At 41.6% G+C, this 15,413-nt stretch overlaps 2 protein-coding genes across 2 annotated transcripts in view; one reads left to right on the top strand and one right to left on the bottom strand.

The window, feature by feature from the left end:
* fbn1 (fibrillin 1) overlaps positions 1–9,492 on the top strand; it is a gene marked incomplete at its 5' end in the record, with an annotated part of 56,761 nt that extends 47,269 nt beyond the window's left edge. Inside the window, 12 exons of the mRNA XM_079217156.1 lie at positions 69–191; positions 702–833; positions 1,560–1,685; positions 2,423–2,629; positions 3,399–3,524; positions 3,774–3,896; positions 4,652–4,768; positions 6,151–6,279; positions 6,375–6,494; positions 7,145–7,376; positions 7,460–7,643; positions 7,862–9,492. Coding sequence (XP_079073282.1) covers positions 69–191; positions 702–833; positions 1,560–1,685; positions 2,423–2,629; positions 3,399–3,524; positions 3,774–3,896; positions 4,652–4,768; positions 6,151–6,279; positions 6,375–6,494; positions 7,145–7,376; positions 7,460–7,643; positions 7,862–8,248 — 2,006 coding nt within the window. The 3' untranslated portion in view covers positions 8,249–9,492. The remainder of the gene's footprint in view (positions 1–68; positions 192–701; positions 834–1,559; positions 1,686–2,422; positions 2,630–3,398; positions 3,525–3,773; positions 3,897–4,651; positions 4,769–6,150; positions 6,280–6,374; positions 6,495–7,144; positions 7,377–7,459; positions 7,644–7,861) is intronic.
* Positions 9,493–9,823: 331 nt separating this feature from the next.
* dut (deoxyuridine triphosphatase) lies at positions 9,824–12,892 on the bottom strand. The gene is made up of 6 exons (XM_079217480.1): positions 11,927–12,892; positions 11,668–11,759; positions 11,498–11,542; positions 11,305–11,379; positions 10,497–10,567; positions 9,824–9,954 (listed from the first exon to the last, which is right to left on the bottom strand). Exons 1-6 carry the CDS (start codon positions 12,103–12,105, stop codon positions 9,898–9,900), a joined length of 519 nt encoding a protein of 172 aa, XP_079073606.1. The 5' UTR covers positions 12,106–12,892; the 3' UTR covers positions 9,824–9,897.
* Positions 12,893–15,413: the final 2,521 nt, after the last annotated feature.

The following is a 15,413-nucleotide window of genomic DNA, read 5'->3' as shown; positions in this document are numbered from 1 at the left end:
TCACCTCCATCATGCCTTTGTCATCCTGTACTACTCCTGTAACGTGTTGCCTTCTGTTCCCTGTCCAGACATCAATGAGTGCTCCCAGAATCCTTTACTGTGTGCCTTCCGCTGCATTAACGTGGTGGGCTCGTACGAGTGCAAGTGCCCCACAGGCTACGTGCTGCGCGACGACAAGAGGATGTGTAAAGGTACTGCAGCCGAATGACTCAACTCACACACCCTGCTTTGTTAGTCACGGTCCATTTACTGGAAAGTGTTGCTAGAAAATAAACTAAGTGCCTCATAGAGACATGGTGGCCCCGTCCATGAAGTTACGTAACACACTATCTCTGCGAGATCCTCAAGAGTTCTCTGTCTCGGACGAACTTAAAACCGAGTCACTGTTTACGCCTCCGCCCTCTCAGATAGCTCGGACACCATGGCAACGGTTGTATTTGGAGGGAAGCGCTGAGACAGGAGGAACTTGTCAGCGTCTATAGCGTCATTGTTTACATTAGAGCTCCAAACAGACCCACTACACGCCTGTTAGCACTACGGAGCGCAGCGTTTCATTGGGTGGTTACATTAAGCTCTTGAGTGCTGCAGTTTCTATGAGCGTCTGTGTTGCATCACCGGTGTGCTGCACACTCATGCACACACATTTATCTGTCTTCTCACTTTGGCATCCTTTTACTCAGAGTACACTGTTTGTTTTACAGACCAGAATGAGTGTGAGGACAGTATAGATGACTGCGCCAGCAGAGGCATGACCTGCAAAAACCTGATTGGTACATACATGTGCATCTGTGCCCCTGGTTACACACGGATGCCCGGCGGAGACGGTTGCATGGGTAAGATTATCATAGTTTGTAATGAACCATCATTCCTGTGTATGGCCTCCAATCTTGGCATGACATGAATCTGTTTGACTCTTCAGTGTAACAATATACAAAGATAGTTGTGTATTCTGGATTTTGAAGTTGTTAACCTCCCCCCCATTTCCTGTCCTGGTAATTAGTGGACTGGTCACTGTCATGACATGGACTTGAACCATTGGTGTCTTTGCAAACTTACAAGAAAGAAATTCTGGATGACAAACTTAATCCTTACCATTTGTGCCATTCAAATCAAATGTTACACTCTGAATATTTGTTCAAAAATACTCGCTTCAGTCAAAAATATCAGGGTTCACTCTCGATATATTGGTAAATATTTTCTTCTTACTTCTTACTAAAATCCTGCCATTGTAAATAATAACTTGTTAGTTAAACCAGAAGAAACCAACATGTTTAAATTGATTAATTGCTTTATATACGTAACTGTTCATAGCACATCAAAATGAAATACACCACAGGAGTAAAGATTGTGGTTATAAACTTGTATTTCTAGGAAAGACGCTGGCCTTTTATTGTCGGCTATGTCCCTAACTCTATGTTTAAGAAATACTGTGTTTGTGATGTGTGGACTTCCTGGTTAAACTTCTACTTTAGCTTCATTTAACTAACATATAACAGAAAGTCCTGTGTAACAATGTGTTGTCTTTCCACTGCTTATGTGCATGTGTGCCTCTGTCTCAGATTTGAATGAGTGTACAGCCAAACCAGGCACCTGTAAGAACGGCCGTTGTGAGAACACAGTGGGAAGCTTTCGCTGCAGATGTGACCAAGGGTTCGTCGCTAACCCCACGCAGACTGAATGTATCGGTACGTACATTTTTATCAATTTATAGATATTGCTTGTACTTTGTTCATTGTTCTCAAACTTCCCTGATCCAAGTTCAGTGTCTGTTTGTAAGAGGACCTCTAATTTGACTTGCCCCAGTTTGTTCAGAAGCTTGTGGGAAATGAAGCCGTAAAGTTAAACTCCCAAAAGAAAAAACAGTCCATCTCATTCAATTCCCTATATTAATTAATACATATATATCCATTTGAATATCTGACATTATCATTATTTTAGAGTTTAACATAGCCACGTGATGAAGTTTGGCTTTATGACCTTTACATTTGGATATAAATGTGTAATGCCACTAAATCTTGGCTAACTAGTTGAAATAAAAAATGCTTTTTATCTCAATGAACTATTCCATGACACTGTATCGTTAACAAACACGCCTGTTACTGTCAAGATAGGAGAGCGGAAATCCTTTCAAAGCCTTCCTCCCTAATCTAAATATTCTCTATACTTCTGGATAGACATGATGTGCTGAACCCGGTGAGAAAACCACCAGGGAGCTTTGGTAACCTCTGTGGTTATGTGGCTATCTTACTCCTTTCAGACAGTAGTGATAGAGGAGTGTGGGTTATCTATTAACGTCTGGTTCTCTGAGGCCAGCTCCTGTCTGGGTGGTTTGGTCATCTTTCCTCCGGCCCATCTCTATGTTTGACTGTCCTTCTGTTTCTCTCGCTCTTACGTTATTTCCTCTATCTCTGCCACCCACCAGATAACCGCGAAGGCTTCTGTTTCACTGAAGTTCTGACCACGCTGTGTCAGATGACTTCTAGTAACAGGAACTTGGTGACCAAGTCAGAGTGCTGCTGTGATGGAGGCCGAGGCTGGGGCACCAACTGCGAGCTGTGTCCCCTGCCCGGGACCACTCAGTACAAGAAGATGTGTCCTCTTGGACCTGGGTTCAGCACTGATGGCAGAGGTATCTTACTGCTGAGGATTTTAGATATTTGTCCATGATTTAGCCCAAAACAATGATCCACAAATACTTTACATGATTAGTTGTTAGACAGCTTTTGTCCAATTGGCCAGGCAACCTCTGCTTTCTATTCATTTCAGTAGCTTGCAGTAGAAAGCAGGATTCATTTTGAAAACCTTTCTTGTTTTTTCTGGAAGCTACAGCATCCAAGATTTAAAACTCGCCTGCAGAAAGCTATGATATCAGCAGATCAGACAATGACGACAACAAGATCACTCAACATCATACAATTTGATTTTTTTTAGCATAATATACCATATATGTGTCAACAGTGATCTAATCTAACAGGCAGTGTGCATTACCATCATCAGGTAACATAAAATAAAGCAGTGACTTGTTAAAAGTCTCTATGAATTAATGTTCTATGTGCACTGAAACTATTCGAAACCATCCAGATAAATTGCTGTCTGTAAAGTACGACATCAATTGTTGTACTTTGTGAATTTGTCAGCAGCAATATGTTCACATGAAACACTCATATGATAAGTGTGACATTAAAAGAGGATTCTTGTTTGCAAGCATTGATTTGTACTTTGCCAGTTGAAATCAATACATTTATGCTTGACGCAACACTGATATATAACTAAATGCATAGAACCAAATGTCCCTATTAAAAGCAAATACACTGTTACACTGTGATCCCCACTCGGGCATTTTTACTGGTAATTCAGTTGCAGTTTATCTGGAACTAACATTTCTTGTTTCCGTCCAGATATTGACGAGTGTCGTGTGATGGGCAACTTGTGCAAAAATGGTCAGTGTCTCAACACTTTGGGCTCCTATACCTGCAACTGCAAGCCTGGCTACAGCACTGACATCAGCAGCACACTGTGTGTGGGTAAGGCCTAATTTCACCTCCAGCACTTACACTTTATGGACTCTCTTCCTACCATACCTACCTCCCGTTCCTCGTCCCGCTGTCTAGTAAAGAGCCGAAACTCCGTGGGTGGACTGCCCACACACTCCTCAGAAAAATGCAGGCCGAGTCTGTCCGTCTCATCATCTCCTCTTATGGAATTTCTGGCTACAGGATCAAACTCTCTCTTTCCCTCACTGTCTCACCATCACCCTCTCCCTCTCTGTCTAGATGTGGATGAGTGCATACAGGCACCAAAGCCTTGTAACTTTATCTGTAAGAACACAGAGGGAGGCTACCTCTGTTCCTGCCCCCGCGGATACATCCTACAGGAAGATGGAAAGAGCTGCAGAGGTGACACACAAACACACACACACACACACACACACACACACACACACACACACACACACACACACACACACACACACACACACACACACACACACACCAAAACAGAACCTCTACATAGTGGAGAGTAGCCCACATTAAGTCCAATGCTACTCAGATGAGTAGAGGGCACTGCTCTTCTAGCGACCAGCAGCAGGACTTGGCTGTAAGACACATTTCCCCCTGAGGACAATAAAACTTAAATGATGCTTGATTTAGTTTCCAGGTTAGAGCCACTGTAGTGCTGAGTGGGTCAGACCCCCTGCCAGGGGGTCTGACCCACTCAGCGCCTGTGCTCACTGTCCACAGGCGCTCCACTGGGACTGGTTTGTCCATGTGCATGTGTTTGTTCATGAACGTGTACCCGACATCCAGAGCCTGTGACAAAGTGCACCTGGCAGTGTCTCTGTTTATCGGGCTTGTTTGTGAGTCTAAACAAGTGTGCTCGTGGTGTTCAGTTTTTTGGGTCCTCTTTCATCTTTATTTACCATAGCTTTAGTTTCTCCCTCTGCGGTCCCCCTCCGTGTTTCCGGTGTCTGGTTCATTTGCAGTTCATTTGTAGGTCAGTGACTGTAGAAGGACTGGTATTTGACTCACAGAAAAGAGCAGCACCCAAACAGTACTACTGATCTAATACAGTATCTTGGATGAAGTACATACACTACTGAGCATTTTTTTATTTATATGTGGTTTAATGTTGTACAACTCCTCTTTTTCAGATCTGGATGAGTGTTCGACAAAACAGCATAACTGTCAGTTCTTATGTGTGAACACCATCGGCGGATTCACCTGCAAGTGTCCTTCTGGCTTCACCCAGCATCATAGTGCCTGCATTGGTAAATGACGCACAATACAGATCCAAATGTTTCATTATAAAAATAACCTATATGCACTTTTCTGTTCATTCCCAGAAGCATTGTTTTACACCATTTAAACTAATTCAGCCTCCACTCCCATATTGTGTCAAATGTAAACACAATGGTTCTTTCACAGTATCGTTTCATATAGTATCTTCCAGCCAACCTCATAAAAGACCCCTGAACCACCCTAACCTTGAGTTAATGGACTCCGGCTGATATCACACTGATCTTATTAGGCTGGACTGGTTTGGAGTCATGGCAGCTTAGCAATGCTTTGTTATGGAACTTTGCAGTGGATCGCCATGACAACCACAATCTTCTTTTTTTTCCAGACCATAAAACAGCTTCCATGACCTCACATCAAATTAGGGATAGGGAACCCTCATTTTTCACAGGAATAACAACCAGCAAATGACACACAGTAGTTGTGGATGTGTTATTAATTTAGGAGTGCGGAGGTTGGAGAAACATGGGTGTGACATAAAACACTTGTTCAAATCATACCTCAGTAACTACTGCTGATGTACTTTAGTGTCGGACACTAAACCCCAAACTCCTTCAGGGTGCTCATTGGCCAAAGAGACTGTTATTGATCTGAATACATTTCCAGACATGTTGTAAATATTGAATGCTATACCTTGTTGCTTCCAATACATCTGCTCCTTGAAGCTGCTGCTGTAAAGAAATATGTGTCCTTTTCCAGGATTATAGTGCTGCTTCCTTTAAAGCACTACTAGTTTGAAATCTTTATTTGGATTGCCAGGCAGGGCTTTGAGAAAGATTAGACCTTCCATCTATGCTTTTGAGCACAAGGGCCACATCAGCAAACTAATATCTAAATCTGGGAACACATGAGAAGACTATGAAAAGACCCAGGATGACATAAAACAGCTGACATTGCAACCTTCTCTTTCGTTTGAGTTGCTAAACAGCTTAAACGGCCTCATTGGGATCTGATTTGCAGTCAAAACAGCCAAAAATCATTGTGATGTTGGACAAAATAATCTTAACTCAACTCTTTTTTTTCAGGGAAAAGTTTGTAAGTGGACGTTGTGTGTCAATAGTTTTGTCAGCCGATTATTCCCAAAGTGAAGAATGAACTTTCACACTCATATGTGATTATCTCCTCTGGTCTGAGATCAAATCAGTAGGTGAGAGGTTGTATTCCTAAACCCCTGCAGACTGTGAGGTCATGTGTGCCACCAGCCCATCGTGGACCTGTCCTATTATTTTAGAACCAATGTCGACCCCGCGTGAATTTGAAAATGACTCTCCACGTCCAAATCAGGGTTTTGCTCAGCCTTTATATCAAGTTTCCGACTTTACCCTTGTTTGAACCTTCCCTCCTTTCTGTGTAGACAACAATGAATGTGCAACAGACCCTAATCTGTGCGGCTCCAACGGTGCCTGCCAGAACACTCCGGGGAGCTTCAATTGCGACTGCCAGCGGGGATTCTCATTAGATCCCAACGGACAAGCCTGTGAAGGTCTGAAAACGATTGATACCGGCCTCAATATCAGCTGATTCATTCCAGAAAACCAGGCTCTTACTGTAGTTGTGTTGTGTGTTTGTCCCTGACAGATACGGATGAGTGCGGTGGCAACCACAGGTGTCAGCACGGCTGTCAGAACCTGGTGGGTGGATACAGGTGCAGCTGTCCGCAGGGTTACTTACAGCACTACCAGTGGAACCAGTGTGTGGGTGAGTAATGCCGCCGTTCTGTTTTCATCAGCAAATATACAAATTCTTTCCTTTTGGGGCAACCTGATGACTTGGTTGCCAAAGTATGTACCAATCAGCCTCGGTGTTCCGGATTAGAGGCGGGCTGGGAGCCTTTTTAAAGCAAGTTATCCGTCCTTCACCTCTTTCCTGCCGCTCTTAAAATATAAATATGTCAAATATGTTTTTCCTTTGCCCTCGATGTTCGACCCTTCTCTTTCTTTGGTAAGGTCATGAGAAAAGGACATGTTATGCTCAAAAAGTTATTATAAATATCCTTATAAATAAGGGTGATAAGAGAGTCCCTGAGAGGACGATGGAAATATCTCACTCTAAATGGACAAAGAGACCTAATGAAGTAGGGACCAAAAACAAATAAAAAAATGAGGACTCTAATTACTTTAAAGGAATCAGAAATAGTTCAAGCATACACAAAGTAATTGTGTGGTACAGTGTGTGCGCCTCAGTGTAATGCCCCAAAATAAAGAGCTTTTGTTAGTTAACCATCTATTTTTAGTTTGAAACTCTCCACACATTTACAAAGTTCAAGGCACACTTCCCAGTATTGTTTGTGTCCTTTAACTGGAATGACCTCTTGTTTGTTTACTTCCCGTCAACTTCCTGTGACCCAGATGAGAACGAGTGCATGAACAGCCAGATCTGCGGGGGAGCGTCGTGCCACAACACCCTGGGGAGCTTCCGCTGCCTCTGCCCCACCGGCTTCAACTACGAGCAGGCGGGCAGCGGCTGCTCGGACGTCAACGAGTGCTCCACCAGCCACAACCCCTGCAAGTTCGGCTGCTCGAACACAGACGGGGGCTACCTCTGTGGATGTCCAACTGGATACTTCCGTGCAGGACAAGGGTACGTGAGCCATGAATTGAAGCTGTGTGTGGACGCTCTCTGGAGAGGTTTCTAGTCGCCTGATGACTTTGTCTTCGTTTCAGGCACTGCGTCACAGGTCTGGGCTTCACCGGTGGCGACTCGGACGCTGTACAGGCAGGTGAGGAGGATGATAATTCTCTGTCTCACGATGCCTGCTACGAATGTAAGATCAACGGCAATCCCAAGAAGGGACGCAAACGTCGCAGCACCAACTCAACCCGGGAGGACCCTCTGGAAGACATGCAGGTAATCCGTCTGTCTGTGTGCCACAAAGCCAAACGCTGAGGACAAAAAAGGGCATGAAGTGATTCGATTTTGGACGGTCGTGGATCTCAACTACAACTTGACGTTCTAGTTACACCCTGTTCCTTTCCCTCGCTCGCTTAATGACAGAAAACTTTCAGCACTGTAGAACACACGTCTTATATACATTGAATAGTTGCACCATGTTTTTCTTTCTGCAGCTGACTGAGAAGGAGATGGTCAGCCTGGCCAGTGTTGACATCGAGGACACTCTGCAGTTCCACTTGAACATCAGCGACCTGAGCAACCGTGACCACATCCTGGAGTTCACCCCGGCCTTATCCACCCTCAGTGGCCACGTGCGTTACAGCATCGACTACGGAAACGAAGAGGGCTACTTCAAGATCAACCAGAGAGAGGGCGTCAGCTTCCTGCATCTGAGCAAAAAGAAGGCCCTCCCCCCAGGGGCGTACGACCTTCAGATCAGCAGCATGCCCCTCTACAGAAAGAAGGAACTGGCTGAGCTGGAGGACCGGCACGATAAAGACTACCTCACAGGACAGCTGGGAGACATACTGAAGATGAGGGTGCAGATCATCCTCCATTAACCGCCACAAAACTGAGACAGGCAGATGTTGCCGGCGGCTGCTAATCCAGTGTTAGGCTCACAATTTGCCAAAAAGGCCCAACATCTCTGACTCTGGATCAGTGGTTAGGGGCAACTTCTACTGGCTCTAACAGGGAGAAGGGCTCACCACCAAAGAGACAAGAAAGGGGTTGGGGGGTAGGTGGACTGTGTCGTTTGATTGCCAAAGATGATTCTACATATCATAGATACAATTTCTGTGGAAAATGCCAGCAGAACGAGGCAGTATGAAAGATTTCAGTCAAATGAAGAACATATTTGCCCCGACACACAACTTCAGCTGTGTGTGAAGCACTATTGAGAATGTGAGTGGTTTTTAATTGTAGGGTTTCATGTTGTATGATGATATGTGGAATCAGGTGCCACCATGAAGGGCACGAGGACTGCAGAAAGCTCTAAAGGCAGAGTTTTTTAGAACTCAGCTTAGGTGGAAGAAAAGGGCGAGTCGTAATAGTCTGCAATAAATTCATTTCCTCCCCTCAGGTAAACAACTGAACAAACTTGGATACATGAAAGTAAACACATTTCTCCTTCCCCAGATGTTGATTTAATGGAGTGAAGATGAAATTATGAGAATGTTTAGGAGAGGAAAGGAACCCACTATGGTCTAATGAGATGTCCGAGCTTGAATGACTCCAACTGCATATTTAAACTATGCTTTTCCATCTTTCCTACTGACTAGATTAAATCATATTTACTGGTGCTAGCAACACAACCACATAGACTTCTGAATGCACTGTACTACTATACAAAACTCAGTAGTCAACAATACAATCCCATTGGTCATTCTGAAGATGTCATGTCTTTGCAACAGTAACAGCTAGCTGCATAGCCTGTCTGCTCTCTATACTACATGTAAATTGTGTTTATACTGTAATAATCAATGCCACTTTTAATCTATGAAGCATTTGTAAACTAGAGGAAGCCCCTGGAATAGAGGGTTTTGTAATGGTGCTTATAATGACCAACTACTTCCTTTGTAAACTGTTTATACATCCACACACAACACACGACACACACACATTGATGATGCCAAACCTGGGCCTTCATGATTATGCACTGAGGTCTTCATGGCCACACACTCTCACAAAATACAATCAGTGCTGCATTGCCACGGACCAGCCTGACACCAGTCTGTGTTCTCTGTTCACATCAGTGAGGGTTTAGTTGTAAATTCACAATAAAAACATTTTTGGTGTACATGTATTCACTGCTGTACCTTTCACTTTATCCAGATTTAATAATTAATGTGACAAAGTTAAACTGAAGGCTGCTAGCTTCGTGTTAGAAATCCCTCTTCCTCAGATCTCTGGATATTTTAGTGAGTAAAACTCACATTAGCCCAATGGAAACCGTTATGGAGTTGAGCTTAACATGTTTCACTCACCAAAGGGGCTTAGAAACATGTATTGTCCTGTACTGCCCCCCTGTGGACATTTGGAAGATTTCATTTCTTCTTTTTTCCTTGGGACAAGAAGTTCATCACACAGAAGTCAAAACTGTGACAGTCCCAGTAAAGACAACAAACTCCCCAAAGTATAAAAAAAAACTTTATTAACACCTAAATCACTATATTTTCAACATGTACATCGCAAACAACATTTGGAGCTTTCAGTTGCGTCCAGTTGATCCAAAACCTCCAGCACCACGCTGCGTCTCATCAAGAGTCTGAAAGAACAGCCATGCATTTATGATTAAAAGGAATCCGATGACCAACATGAAGTAAAGCCAAACATCCGATGGAAAAGTCAATGTTTCAACAATAATTTGAAACAGGTAAAGTGCACTCAGTTTCCAGTTTTAGGCCGTCCAATACAACCGTCCTGCAACAAATTCTACCTCCATGAAGGTGTTGAATGTTCACTTTTTGTGGAAACAGTTTTACAGAGATGTTGATTCAACATAATGATCACAAGGATGTAGTTTGTGATTCTGTTAAATTATATTGCATTACTGAGGTGTTATTTTTTTGAAATAATAGAAAACACCCGTCAACGAAACAATAGAATTCCACAGCACCACAAACTACAGCCGCTAAAGAGCTTGTTAAATTGACCCAACACCTCTCGAATACGACTAACGAACACCATGACCTTCAGGAGGGATTTATGGCTCGACTGTTGTATTAAACTGCATTAGTTAGGTACCCAATAAACTGGAAACTGAGTATGCACACATTATTGTGTTTGAGTTTTTCAACCTGCAATTACCTTTTGCTCCACCAGATCTGGGTAGCAGATCCTCTCACACACCAGCTGAGCAACTCTGTCGCCTTTTTTCACTGGAAAGATGAGAATTTGTAAATTACATATTTGTACCAAAGACTTATTTTTAAATGCACAACGAGCTTCATGCCATCTATAACATACAGGATACAATAAGCAAATATGGAAAGCAAAATGTTTTACTTATTTATTCCTACTTTTTTCAATTTAAAAAGGTAAACAAATATTCCAGGTTCAAAATTATATCCATTTAATGTGAGTTTTAGCCAGTTTTGTGTTCTACCAAACGTAGGGAATAATTTAAAACAGGCTGTTTCAGTATCACAGTAGTAATGGGCGCATTCATTCTGCCATACATACATATACATATATTAGATTTGTTTTTATATTTGCCAGCAAACAGTTGAATTTGTTAACCACTAGGTCAGTGGTTCTCAAATGAGGGTATGTGTACCCCTGGGGTTTTATGAGATTTTCATTCAAAAATACTATATAATATAAGTGTAAGTTAATTAACTGAATTTGATATATTCTATATTAAATCAAACATTGATGGCACAGCGCTGTGCATTATATCTTTTTTTCAACCAAAAATGCATGGCGCTGGTTAGGGGGTACTTTCATCACCGAAAAAAGGTTGAGAACCACTGCTTTAGAGGTCTTGGGCAGAATTAAACTCAACATGGTACGTTTACTGTGCATGACACTGCAGCCTTACATCATCACGATGCATTTCACATTTCATGATGCATTTCATGCAGAGGATGTGTTTCACTGTATTTCACTGACTCACCATCAAAAGAATCCTTGCTGAAGTTGAAGAGCACAACTCCCACATTTCCTCTGTAATCTTCATCTACAACTCCAGCTGAGGAGAACATACAGATGCCTTGAACATATTAAATCCACCAGACTTGTCAAGTGTTGAAACATCACCTGCTCACATGGATTCTAATCACAGGTAGATACAATATGCAAAGACTCACCACCAACATCAATGAAGTGTTTCACTGCCAGTCCGGACCTTGGTGCTGAGAATGACAAAAATGTAATCCTGACTTGAAGTCACATGCAGGGAAGCAAAACCTCAGCAGCTTGTAGACAAAGCAGGAAAAACATGTACTGCCAGAGGTGCACCAGTATGTCAAACACTCACCCACTCTCCCATAGCAGCCATGTGGGACTGCTATCTGGATGTCTGTCTTCACAATGGTCTTACCCATGGGCCCAACGGTGTAGTCATATGCACTGTTTCAAATCAGAGAATGAAGGTGAGCCGGATGCAAGCTAGCTCAATGTTCACACACATTTTAAGTGACTTTAACATTTTTACAAAACACACGTCACAGTTTAAAAAAAAAAAACGGACGGCTGCTGCTCAAATCACCAGTAGACCTAAACATCATTTCACCAACCTGTAGAGATCGTATCCCGCTGCTTTAGTCGAGCCTCTGGTAGGTGTTGTGGCATGCTCAGAGAGCTTCGCAAACCTGAGGACGGGTCTGTCTTCTGTAGGCTTAGTCTCCGTCCTTGCCCTCTTCGATGGAGAAATCGCAGAAGCGTCTGTAACCTCTGTAGCTTCTAGGGAGGGCATGTTGGCAAAGTGTTCACAGATAAGACCGACTGTACACTGACTAATGTATCCGTGCAGAAGACCAACTCTTAAGCTAACCAAGAGGTAGAACTACAACCGACTACTGGAAGGCTCAAACACGTCTGCTCCCGTTTCTTGGCGGGTCCTGGTTATTTGAATTTCCCGCGCTTAAGAGTTGCGCCTAATTGGCTCCTCCTCAAAGACTCGTAACTTTAAACGGATACTTCATCAGACGCCGTAAAACGTCGTAACAGCAAATCCAAGATCTGATCAACGTTGCGACACAGCTGTCATATAATGCAATTGGGAGGGGAAAACAAACTTTTTGATCGATAAATCGGCGAGAAAGTGTGCTCTGGCAACTCTTTCGTCATCACAATGCGCACGTCGAGTTCTCGCGAGAGTTACGAACGTACTCAACCGTAACCTCAAAGTGCAATGCAGTATTTGTGTAATAATGAGCCTCGCTTTACTTACGCGTCGCACCAGAATAAAGCAGAGGCGGTGCCGGAGGTCTCTACGTGAAAGAGCACCGCGGATAAATAACGCAGCATGCTGAAACCAAGGTTACTAAACGCCAGCCAGGCTAGCATCGGGCTTGCCTTTGTTTAGAGGAAGCGTCTGCGTGTGAAATGTCCTTCCTAAGAGACGTGGAGCGACATCAAACATCGCAGCGCATTGTAGCTGAAGACCCCTGAGGTTCAGCAGCGCTCGTGTCATATTGATAGATAACGGCGTCGACAAGCTAACGGCTAACTCAGCAAATCTAGCTGCACCACCACCACCTCCTCTTCCGCCTCCTGTCACGTAGCTCCCCCCTCTTCCTCCTGTCACGTAGCTCCTCCCCTCTTCCTCCTGTCACGTAGCTCCTCCCCTCTTCCTCCTGTCACGTAGCTCCTCCCCTCTTCCTCCTGTCACGCATCTCCGTGTATTGCGACAAAGGTAGAAGGGATATCAAGAATAGTATGCTACCTCGCTTAATGCTGATGCAAAGACACGTGGAGCCATTGATTCGCTTTTGTTCATATGGAAAAACAAAAGGAAAATTATTTAAATAAACATGTGTATTAGAAGGTACGTCCGAAAGGGGGCTCATGCTTTAGATTTTCAAGATCTATTGGGTGAATCAGTGTTTGTATGAGATAATTGTCCAAGATTTTATTATTTATTATACGTGTTTCCTCTTCAAGCTGGACAATTTTCACAAACAACTTCTTGAAGATCGATTGCTTTCAAACATATTTCCCCCCCACACATTCATGCATAATATGGACAAATCTGCATGTCTTATCTTAGTTGAAAGAGGTCCAGATACACAAACAAATGTTACGGGTGTAATATTTGTTTAGATGCACAGATAGAGGTAACTTCTATATGAAGAATAGAACAAAGTTAAAGAGTATATAACCAAAGTTATTTTGTATTATTAAAAGTGCATTGTGTGGCCCTTTGAGCTGAGAAATTTCCCAAGGTCTTAGTGTGTGGTAACTGATCAGAAAAATACTGACCTCAGTCCAGCTTTTTCTCCCAAATCTACTGTTGATAGAAACAAACTGTTCCTGTAAGCAGGTCTGACACTAAATAATTCATCATTCCAAACACAATAAAATAAGTTCGCAGGGAAATATTACAAAGATAGCTTCTCTTGCAGTAGATTATGCATACATTTAAAGCAAATATTTATCCAGTATGTTCTCTCTGTAAAACAGAAATTAAATAAATGTCACTCTTATTCAATGACTGCCACTTACGCTCAAGAGTTCTAGTCTTAGTTGCTTTATTGTTTGATCTATGTTTAAATATTGTGACACACGAAAGAAATACTGGCTGACAATGCCTTCAAGTGTATTTGTCCTTACATATAAACAATAAAGCTGTTATTCAAATAATTGCAAAAATACTCAAATAAACAAGGTACAATATACATGTTTAGGTTTACATCTCCCTCATACAGTTCTATTTTGTCTGTATTGTCTTTTTTCTTTTCTTTTATTGCTATTTTTCTTTTTGATTTAATGTATTATAAGGTGTTAAGTTAATAATTATTCGATATGATCAAATTAAGTGGCTTATTCCTGTGTACAATGCATTGTAAATTGTAATGATAAATAATACTTTAAAAACACTTCTTCTTCTTCCTCTTTTTTAAAGTAGGTTGCAACTGTTACTTTTAAAGTGCATAGCGCCACCTGCAGTATCGGATCAGGCAGCATGACATTTTGTCCCTGGATTACTTTATATCATTAGATAAATAAAGTTTAAAAATAAAACAAAAGAACATTGTTACTTTATGATGCATCCTATCTCCTTCAAATATTACACAACTGCTTTCTTTGTCCCTGTTGTTCCCAGAATCCCTGCAAGGATCCATGAAGGGATGGAAGTTAGAAATAACATGAACTCTCATTTCTGTACCAAAGTGCTGATTACTTTGTGTAGCCTACTTCTACTATGTAAGGTATTTTTAAATCTGTAATTACATTTTTTAACTTCAATGTTTATTGCAAGTCCCATCTGTTGTAGATAGAAAAAAAAAAAATTAGTTAATCCTTTCTACATTATATCATTTAGCAACACATTCCATATCTTCAGGGTTGTTAATGGTTCATTTCACAGGGTTTACTGGATGTGTAAATATCTTGCTCAAACACAGAGTTAATAATTATCTGATAATAGAAGAGAATCATTAACCAAAAGTCAGTCAAAAAACATTTTGCACTTTGCTCATCATGCAATTTCCATTGGGATAGATAATGTTTTTATCTAATCTTAATTATATGATATAATCAATACATTGACTATTATTATCACTTGAGATAATACAGTCAGATCCCCAAATCCCTAGTCCATTGCTGCCCCTCATTGGGAATACATCATAATTGTCATACAGGATGTTTGGATTCACATTCAGTGCTGATATTCAACACGAGCATATACATTATAATTATATATAATTATAATTATAACTCTTAAATTTAGCCTTTAGCATTTTTCTCTGGAAAAACAATATCTGACATTATCTCAACAAATCACCAATTAAATGACAGAGACGAGAATGAGAGCAGATCACATTTTTATTAATCCTTCATACCAAGTAATCAAATTATATAATTAAATATATTTGGGGATATATAAAGTAGAAATATACTTGTTTAAATATACAGAATAATTGGTTTTACAATTTTGTTTTAATTTTCCTGAAACAAAAAGTGTGTTGTGATAATAACATTAAACATATTTAACAATAACTTGTGTAATGTGGAGCAGTTAAACAGCTTCATGATGTATTTTACACCGAGTGAAGGAAT

The sequence above is a fragment of the Taurulus bubalis genome, assembly GCF_910589615.1.
Source record: "Taurulus bubalis genome assembly, chromosome: 4".
Taxonomy (NCBI): Eukaryota; Metazoa; Chordata; class Actinopteri; order Perciformes; family Cottidae; genus Taurulus; species Taurulus bubalis.
The sequence above is the reverse complement of the archived record's forward strand: the minus strand, read 5'-3'. Positions and strand labels throughout refer to the sequence as shown.